General features: G+C 31.1%; 1 protein-coding gene across 1 annotated transcript; it reads left to right on the top strand.

Moving 5' to 3' along the window:
• The first annotated feature begins 3,084 nt into the window (after positions 1-3,084).
• Positions 3,085-10,369, top strand: LOC128158368 (selenoprotein K-like). Its single transcript, XM_052821160.1, has 6 exons — positions 3,085-3,167; positions 3,562-3,646; positions 4,401-4,419; positions 4,749-4,807; positions 5,467-5,516; positions 10,112-10,369. Exons 1-6 carry the CDS (start codon positions 3,146-3,148, stop codon positions 10,144-10,146), a joined length of 270 nt encoding a protein of 89 aa, XP_052677120.1. The 5' UTR covers positions 3,085-3,145; the 3' UTR covers positions 10,147-10,369.
• The last annotated feature ends 508 nt before the right edge of the window (positions 10,370-10,877 follow it).

Below are 10,877 nucleotides of genomic sequence, written 5' to 3'. Positions count from 1 at the left end.
TGGTTATTGGCATATCAACGTTAGTATCTGGTGTATTTCATTTTTCATCTGCAACAAGTTTACTTAAATTACATTTCTGTTACCTGAAGTAACCTTATCGGCATCATATGGTATAAATTTAGTGTGGAACTGATTATCGTTATTTTATCATTAATAAGTTCTTATAAGGGGGTAATGATAAAAACTAACTATATATGTTGTTTATTCAAACCATGGGCCCCCATAGGACATATACATTTAAATGATATCATAATTTATAACAAATAAAGAATGAACTGGTAGCCTAGGATGTCTAGGTTCACACCACAAACAACCAACTGAAAATGATTCATCAATACAATGAAATACTAGTATATGAGTAAGATATACACAGTTAACTATGCGAGACAATGCAGGAACACGGCAGTTATTCAAGCTAAAACTTTCGATAGTGAAAAAAATCCGCTTCACTTAATCAATTCTTAATCGTAAAAATAACACAGTTAAAATTTTCAGTTATATTAACCGTTATTCAAATCGTTTAATGTATAATACATTATAGAGGGTAAAAAGTTACACCAATAAAATCCCATTGTTTGCAGTCAAAGCAAATTTGCTTATCACATTTTGATGATAATAAAAGCAAACCGTGCTCATTGATTTTATTTGATCGCTTTATTTCTCTAAAGATTACAGAAATCAAAAGGTACTAAATTATTTCACAGCCCTTTTATGAAACTTTTATGATCGATATTCTTAATGGGGAAAACCAAACCGGCTTAAAAAGCTATCATAGCGTGTTAGGAATAAGAGTCTTTCAATATTGACCATACATATACTTAAGCGGAACAGTTTCAAACTAAGTGACGGTTGTGTTACAACAAAAATTTAAAAGGCATTCTTCGATGCATTTTCATAATCTCCCTATTATATCCGAACGGAAAAATATGTTTCTATTCAGAAATACGAGATACAATACACAATGTACAGTAGATGCGTATTAGACAGTCAGGCATTGGAATATTGATAGACGATTTGAATGCAAAGCAAACAGTCACCTTATTAAGCTAGTGGATTTTTTCAATGATACAATCGATGCAATGTTGAAAAGAGAAAAGAAATTGGAATGTGACACACCATAATTTCCCAAGATTAGTGTCAACTTCAATTGACTGAGTATATATACCTATACACATCATCTTGATTAACGTCAATTTGTTAAAACTCTTTTCTGGATGAAAAAAAAAATAATTTCATCGGATTTGACGACGTCTTTGTCTCGACAAGATTAAATTCATCATTCAAATGCAATTGATCATATCGTGCCGAAAATAACGGGTGATAGTTCTTATCTATTCACACGAAAATGGTAACGTATATTTGATTATACATGTAGTCCAAGGCGTTGCTTGGAGTGTTTACTACTCCCTGCTACATACCTTAAATTGCCCTTTCTAACACCTCCAAAGTGCAGCTGATTACACAGCAAACATGCATTTAGTTTAAATTAAACATATTATCCGCAGTAGAAAAATCTAAGTATGTAACGTCTGAGTTGATGTTTACAGTAATACAGATTTTAGCAATTAAGGAATGTCAACCACAAAAAAAGTTGAAAAAAATTATTCAATCTTATCTCCTAGATTGAGATCCTGGTCAGTGGATCAACTCTATGTTCTGGGGGAAATAAAATCAGATTTTGCGTCCGAAACGGCTTCAATGCTAACAATATTCATAATTTTGCGCATACGTCCATCAAAGTGACGAGAGAGAGAGAGAGAGAGAGAGAGAGAGAGAGAGAGAGAGAGAGAGAGAGAGAGAGAGAGAGAGAGTTGAAAATCAGCAAAATGTAGATTTTGATAAAAGAAATATTGTTACATGCTCTTATTTGAATAAGTAAAGGTATACTATAGATATAGGCCTGGGTTAAAGGATATCATAAGCTCTTGGTCCATCCACCACAAACTGTTCCTTTCATAATGAACATACATAAGTGACCTTAATCGGTGCTGGAGCTACAGGTGTAAGCTTATGTATTAATTAAAGGAGGGGAACCTATATAAGTTTGGGTTACACGTATGAACTTTGAAGATGGGTCTCATACCGATAACTCAATGGCAGACAATCTGACTAATTAAAAATGTAAGGGTCCACGGTATAATGTGATTCCTCTTCAGAATAAGTACTACAGTTGTATATATAGTACCGGTATTTATAATTGCTCAGTCCTCCAGACATTTCATTTTTCCGCAATATAATTCTTAACTATCATATTATACATTAATTTTTTTTTCATACATGTAATATTAATTATTTTACAATAAAAATTAAATACAAAAACACGATTAATTTATTGAATAACACATCATAATTCATAGCTTAGATTACAACTTGCGACGAGGAATAATGCATTCAATTCATTTAACATTCAGTGACCTTAAAGGTACACATACACATATAGGTAAACGACACATGCATTCAATGAATCTATTATTTGTAAAAGAAGAGCGAGAAGTTCTGCATTGAGATTATAGATATGAAACATCATTTTTGGTTCACGCTGATTGTTCACGCTGAGCTTGAACAATTTTATTGGTAAATTCATGTACTTTGATTATTCAGTTTGAGTACGGAACATATGTAAAATGTTCGGATTTGTTTACGATAGTTATCTTAATTTATTGTGTAAGATTTGCTAATAAGCGAATACCAGCCGTGATCATCGTAATATCTACTTGCCTTAATGTTCTCTTTAGTTTCCTTTGATGCCATGTTTATTTACTTGAGGAATTTATCTCATGGATGTTTACTTTTTCTTCGATAAGCACCTGTCGCGAATGTTGACACTGTCGGGAAGCAACAAGGGAGGTAACCGTGCATCTTTTGTTAAATTGTACACAGTTGTTTCGAGTCAAAACTATTTTTGAATTAAACGCAGACATTAAACATAGGCATACATAAACATACACATTGTAAAACATTGTTTATGTTAACAACGAAATCGTTTAAATTCCGAAGAATATCAGACCAGACATTTTTTAGAAAGAAGAAAGAAATCAAACAATCTACACCATCTGAATGTTTGTCTAATAATTTTTTTCAATGTATAAATAAAAGCTTGTTACTGACCTTGAATAACAACTCAGCAAAGTGAAAACAAACGACGATGGTGTACGTATCTTCGGGAGGTAAGAACAATTAGTGGATATAATATGAGTAAATTCAAGTAACAACATTAAGATATTGTCAAATAGCCACCGTGTAAATGGATTCACCAGATTTCATTTTAATAACACCATTTTGAAATGTTTTTTAATTTCAAAAACCACATTTTTTTTCAATCAACGTTTCAACATCATTGATTTTTGTTTACATGACGCAATTATTTTCAATGTTGTAGCAAACAGTTGACGTAGTCCTTAGTTTGATAACATTCCTATATACTCTTTCAATTGTTCACTTTTATATTCGAATGAGTATCTCAATATATGATAAATTTTACAGTAATTTCATAACTTTATATGGTTATATAACTTCCTATTATAGTTGTGCACATTACCTTTGATTATTTTTGTTATTTAGGCCAAGTTGTAGACTCACAATCGCCATGGAGGCTATCCATTGTTCCAGAGATTTTCTGGGGGATCATCAATTTCATTGTTTTATTGTAAGTACATTTTTTTCTTATTAACTAACATGCATTATTTATGTAAATGAAAAAGAAAGTAAATGCCTTCTGTAACTCCTTGGCATGTCACATTATCTGTTGATAATATCAGTTCAATAATTGCTTTACATGGTCATTAATGTACAATATGCATCTAGTGAGGAAGTTTGGTGTCTAGAATAACAAAAATAGAGAATAATGCGAGGCAAAATTGGTATTATCTTACTTAATATCAACCCAAGTCAAGATCAGCTTAAGGTCCGAAGGCCAGAGGGCTGATATTGGTGGAGGGTTGATTTGGATGTGATACAGATATTGACATGTATTAGTGTTTTTACCATATATTTGAATAGATAAAGTTTTTGTTTTCATGTGGAAAACATTTTCTTGCTTAATCATAGTATGCCAATGACAAAACAGCGTATTTAACATGATGTTCAAGTCATAATTTCATAGTTCAAACTGTAGATATGCATCAAGAAAAAGATCCAAGGCACTCTGAATAAAATGTGCACAGGTGTTACGAGAAGGTGTAATAAAGGGTGTGATAAATGGAAAAATACAGAGTGATGTGATAAAGGAGCATGCCTTTGTTCATATCAGGGTTGCAAAAATCCTGTATTTTATACCAAGTGTATACATCCTCATGATTGAAAAGATACATACATGTACATTTTTTATGATTGTTACATCTGCAGCTATTTTCCTAGTATCTATATGACGATCGAGTAACTCTTTTCTTTATTAATTTCAGCTTCAGGACCATGATATCGGTAAGTACTTTTGCTTTGAAACTGTTATCCTCCCATATCATGCTGCTGATAATTTTAAAAGCAAAACGAAAATCCTGGCCATGATTTGTGCATACTAACTGGGCAGTATATGTGACATATCAATATCAAACATTCTTGCACTAAAGTTTATTTCATACAAATATCTTTAAATTTTCAATGTTCTATACTTAGAAAAGATTATTTGATTTTCAATCATATTTGATATCGTCATATATCATGAAACAATGTACAACAAATTATTATTACTGGTATATCAACTATCAACCACAGTGATTCAGTTTTCTATATTATTTTCTTTTCATTGATAGCCGTCCATGACAAAACGTGGTAACTCTTACACAACAGACTACAGAGCTGGAGGGGGCGGGTAAGTTCTTTGTAATCTTTGGTTGATGAACGATGATTGATATTACGGGAGAAAATCAGTAACTTCTGTGTAACTTAGGGTGTCATGGTATGATAGAAAGATGTAGAGGAAATTAAATTGTCAAATATCATGTATTGGTAAGTTCAGAGAAATTTATTGGGGTATAAAATGGGGTTAGTTTAGTCTTGTGCATTTTATGAGGAGGTTTTAAGTTCTTTGTTTAGTATGGGGCCCATGATGGTAAGGGAGATGGGTGACATGTAATGTATGTAATTATAGGGGTTAAAGTTGAAATTGAATACATGTACCCAATTCAATCTGACTATGATTTTTATCATTTTCAATTTTGTTCAATTTCCCTGAAACTTGACCAAATATAACTTTAGTAATTTCAATTGTTGTGAATAAACAGTATCTTATCTTTATGTATAAAATCAAAGTGTCCAGTTTCTGTTATTGTAAGAGCTAATAAAGAACCTACTAGAATAATTTTGAATTATGAAAAAACACAAGATGCAAGCTATCTATATATTAATGTAAAGTCGATATATGGGAAATATCATATTTTGGAATTTTATGATAATTATACAAGATATTTATAGCAGAGAGATTTTGTATATTTCTACCGCTGTATCATTTCATTCTTTTGATAATTTCAGACCACCCCCGCCACCAAGGAGAAGAATGGGAGGATTCAGAGGGGGCGGAGGTAATGATTTCAATAGAGGTGTTTGATCTTCGTTAAGATACTGTATGGGTACTACTGAGAGTAGATATTGAGACTGAAAAAGAGATCAATATGTCCAAATTCTGTACATATTGATACAGTCGCTGTTAAGATATTGGTGCATTTATAAAACTTTGAGTTCCAGAGTTAGTCAGTTGTTAGTTCCTGGCAGCCTTTTTAAACAGATTTTTACCCCCCCCCCCCCCCCCCCCAAAAAAAAAAATAATTGTTATGATTTTTTGATTTAAATGAGACTTTTTAATAAAGTTGCAATAAAATTTAATTCTTTAAGAGTTTACCAGTCAACAGTGCAGAATTTATTTGTTTCAGCATAAAAATGTCTATTCTTTTCAATAAAAATTTTTTAATGTTAAATTTGAAGAATCAATCATTTCTGTAACAATAATTTCATACTTTTTACACTTTGTTAATGACAAGTAATATACTGATTAATGTGTTTGTTAAAATGCAATATTAAGTAACTATTCTATTTTAAAATAACATTGATTGATTAAAATAAAGTTGACAATCCATGCACAAGGTTAATTGTAATAATTACATCGCTGTAAGATTCAATTCTTTATTCGCTCAAGACCAGTTCACTGGTATTTGAGGTTCAAAATCAGTATATACAAATGTACACGAATACAGTCAAGGATCACATGTACAGTAGAAGTAATAATGACAAAAAAAAAGTTAAAATCACAATACAATAGGTTGTTAAAGTTGGTTTCTGGAAGAACAGACTTTGAAAATTTTCATAATAAATATTGACAAGTTTTTTAGTTTTTCTACATTAAAAGTATTCATGAGCTCGTTAAATTTTATAATATTTGGGTTTTCATAATATCTCTTGGGTAAAAACATTTTTCTGTCGTTTACAAAATATGTACATTCTAAAATATAATGAAATTCATCCCCAATACTATTAGAATCACACATTGTACATTTTCTTAAATGTTTTTCAATATTATGCCATCTACCTGTTTCAATGGGGAATCGATGATTACATGTTCGTAATTTTGTAAACGTGATCCGTAGATCTGTAGGTAAAATCAACAAGTACTTTTCTAAATTGAGATTTGTTTTAAAAATTCTATAATTAATACATTTCGATGAGTTATCTACAATACTTCTCCAATCTTGTACAAATTGATTTTGTAATATTTCTTTAACTGTTGACTTAAGCCAGTTATAACTACATATTGTTTGATTTTCCCATATATATGACAACCCGCACGAGTTGAGTAAATCATGTATACATTTTATCCATGGATGTATAAAAGATCCATTTTTGTAACATCTATAAAAATAACAATAGATTACATTAGTGAGTTTACAATCGTGGGCTGTCAAAACTTTTGCCCAGTACATTATCATTTTAATTTTAACAAAGAGTGACAATGGATACCTTCCAGTTTCTCCATACACCATACAATTTGGAGTACTAGATTTAAGATTAAGAATAAATTTCAAAAATTTTAAATGTACCTTTTCAATAATATCTAAATTTTCGTAACCCCACACTTCGCACGAGTAAAGTAAAATTGGGTTAATGACCTTGTCAAATAGGTCTAACTGACAATTAATTGGTAGGCTAAAATAACGTATTTTACGTAAAACACCATACAATGCCTTTGACGCTTGTTCTACTAAATGTTTTTTAGCATTATTAAATTTTCCACTTCTTGATAAAACAATACCCAAATAGCAAAATGATTTTACGTTTTCAATAGTTACTCCTTTATACAAAAATTTACGCTTTGACATTGCACCTTTTGAAAAAATGAGGATTTTTGTTTTGGCTATATTGACATTAAGTTTCCATATATCACAATAATTTGCAAACACATCTAAAGCCTTTTGTAAATCAGGCGCAGATTCAGATATTAAGACAGTGTCATCGGCATAAAAAAGTAGACAGAGTTTCAACATAGCAAATAAATCATCCTGTATTTGAAGAGAAGGACAAGTAAAGCCCTCTATCTGGTTTCTTAATAAATAATCTTCCAAATCGTTAATAAAAAGAGAAAATAAAAATGGTGACAAATTTTCTCCTTGTCTTACACCTATGTTACACATAAAAAAATCTGATAAATGTTGACCAATTTTTACCTTTGATTTAATACCCTTGTACATGTTAATAATAAATCTCAAACATTTTCCATCTATCCCACTTTTAAGAACTTTCGTCCATAGTCCATCTCGCCAAACTGTATCAAAAGCTTGTTTAAAATCAATGAAGGCACAGAATAGTTTCCTCTTATTGTTTAGTGCATATTTACAAAGAAAATCAATAACAAATATATTATCTGATGTACAATAACCCTTTCTAAAACCTGTTTGCGCTTCATTGATTAAGTGTGTTTCGTCAGCAAAGGTGTTTAAACGGTCACATATTATACTAGTAAAAAGTTTTCCTAAACAACTGAGTAATGTAATAGGTCTATAATTTTCAGGCTGACTCCTGTCGCCCTTGCCTTTGTAAATTGGCTTAATTATTCCTAATAGCCAATCGTCTGGGACTAGGCCACTATCAAAAACCAAATTGAAAAAGTTTACATATAAGGGTAAGAAGGTTTCCATTGTTGTCTTAATATATTCGTTGATAACATGGTCACCGCCAGGCGCTTTATTGTTTTTTAATTTTTTTACAGCATTCCTAATTTCTTCACAAGTTATAGACTGATTAAGAAGTGTATCATTATCTAAGTTTATGTTTATATCTATCTCTTGGTCTTCAACTGTGCCTTCGTTTGTTTTTTTCATAAACTCAAACATTAAATCAATATTTACACTAGTTTTGTCTTTCTTATTGGTACTATTTAAAATATCCCAGTATTCTTTAGGTTTCCCTTTATGGAGTTCCTTAAGCTTGTCTGAAATACTATTATTGTAGTCCTTGATGCTTTTATCCAATGTTTTCTTGTATTCTTTGCCATACATTTTAAGATTATTAAAAGTTTCATTTGATTTTTCTTTATTATATAAACGTTTTGCAATGTGGTATTTTCTTCTGGCTGTGCGACAAGTTTTATTGAACCATGGTTTATTAGCATCGTCTTGTCTTTTCTTCGGGGGAGTTTTATTTTTTAATGTCTTTCCTGCTGAAGCAATAAAAATATTACAGACTTCACTAGTGATTTTGTCTATATCGTACTGTTCTACAATGGGTTTACCTTGTAAATATTCAATATTTCTGACAGTTTCGTTTAATTTATCGCTATTGATATTATGTGCAAATTCTGTAGCTTTTCCAGACTCCCAAATGAATAAGTTTGAATCGACTTTTTCGGCTGATTGGCTACTTGATTGTTTCTCTATTGATAATTGATCCGAAAGCTCAAAAGTGATTGGACTGTGAACATCGGAGTATAAGTTACAAAAATCGTGAATAAAAAACCCATTAACTGACTGCAACAAAGACGCATTACATAATACATAATCTACAGTACTTCTATCTTTACAAGTTAACCGGTTCTCTCCGAGTCGGCCATTGACAATGAAGAGATTGTTATTCTTACACAGTTCAATCAATTTGTATCCAAAGTTATTACAGTGATCATCACAACTTGACCTTTCAAGTGAAATATTTGAGTCCAATAATATATTAACCTGTTCTAATGATTGCCGTGTTTCTTCGTCCATGTTATTATGGTTTGCTAAAAAATTATCTAAACATACATAATCTTTCAATTTGCCAGTTCTTGCATTGAAATCGCCTAACAAACATATATTCTGAGTAGTTTTTAACATATTCAACATTTCTTGTTCTATGTCAGTAAAACAGTCGCTAGACGAGTATCTAGTGTTTTCAGGAGGAACATATGTAATTCCAAACAATATATCTGAGGAACTATTAGATAAGTTTAGATAAGCCTACCCAGTTTGTTTGTTTTATGGTGTTGTTGGGAGAGGGATAGTTAAAAAACTATAAACATTTTGTGAAGTACATCTTGCAGCTACCACCAAGTAATGTCACTTCCATGTTAGACTACCAATATTACAATTTCTAAAGCCAGCTTAAACTTTCATAGCTTCCATAGAATGTGTTATTTTTTATTATGCCAATATATATGAACTTATAGGTTGTAATTGTATGCTTAATATATATCTGACTATAGTTTTATGTATCAAACAGTTGTATTTGAAATTTTGATATTAATTTTTTTAAGTATTTCTCATTTAGCACATTCTATAATGTGTACATTACTGATTAGTACAGACTGAGTCCAAATTTAATTTACTGTAAAAGCACATATTTTCATTGGGTTAAATTTTGTTGTTTTTAAACCAAATACAATTTCGTTGGTATTTAATTTCGTCATATCGTGATCTCTAAAATATATCGTGTACAACTCTGTATTGATTAATGATTGGGTTAAAAATTCGTCATGGATTTAATTTTATTGATTTATACTGCCAATGAAAAAAAAAAAATTTAAATCTTCAACGAATATTTCTGCTTCTACAGTATTCAACATGTACAGTCAAATGGATGGGCTTGTTTTAAACTTCAATAGCAAATCAGAACATTGTTAAACATCCTATCAATAACATAAATATCTCTATTTCAGGTGCCCCCAGTGCTCCACCAATGGGAGGTGGATGAGGAAGGTAAACATCCAGAGGTCATGTGACACAGAGACACACTCTGATTGGCTCTCTGGATACCAACTTTTATTAGGCTTTAGTTTGTAATGAAGGGAAACCTCATGAAATCCAACATATGACTGTGTTAAGGACTTATTTAAAGAATTTTTTTGTAACTGACAAGATTTGTATTGTTTGATGCTAAGCCGAAACACAAAGAGATGTTGTGTTACTGTCAAAGATAAACTTTTTTTGTAACTGACAAGATTTGTATTGTTTGATGATAAGCAGAAACATAAGCAGATGTTGTGTTACTGTCCATATGATTGATAAAGAAAATTGAAACTTTTGAGGGTAAACAGAACTGTTTAACTACTTTACACATACTTGTACATTTATATTAGTCTTAAAGCATAATACATATAACTGTTAGCCAGGAAGTCTGAAGAGTGCTACATTCTGTCCATTCATTGCTAACTAAAGCTGTCTCTGACTGCAAGACTATAGAAGACTTTGGTAAAAAGTCTGCATATGACAAGTGTTCCAGAAACTCACTGTTTGAGTCGGATAACTTTGAATTTAATGTCTTGACGCTCAGAGTAAACCTTCAAATATATTTATACAGTCATATATATTGTACAGCTCATCAATTATTATTGAACCTTTGAATGCCATTTGTCTTTAAAAAATAGTCTTTCATCATTTTATGTTATAGAATTTTTAAAATATGTTGTACAGCAGAGGGAAACA

Source organism: Crassostrea angulata, chromosome 8 (genome assembly GCF_025612915.1).
Source record: "Crassostrea angulata isolate pt1a10 chromosome 8, ASM2561291v2, whole genome shotgun sequence".
Classification (NCBI taxonomy): domain Eukaryota; kingdom Metazoa; phylum Mollusca; class Bivalvia; order Ostreida; family Ostreidae; genus Magallana; species Magallana angulata.
Note: the sequence above shows the minus strand (reverse complement) of the source record. Positions and strands in the feature narration are given on the sequence as shown.

Bases quoted from the DNA above. Each gene is read 5' to 3' on its own strand.
- LOC128158368 (XM_052821160.1), top strand. From the start codon at position 3,146: ATGGTGTACGTATCTTCGGGAG. The intron at 3,168-3,561 runs GTAAGAACAATT...TTTGTTATTTAG, and splicing joins GGTGTACGTATCTTCGGGAG to GCCAAGTTGTAGACTCACAA. The intron at 5,517-10,111 runs GTAATGATTTCA...TCTCTATTTCAG, and splicing joins AGGATTCAGAGGGGGCGGAG to GTGCCCCCAGTGCTCCACCA.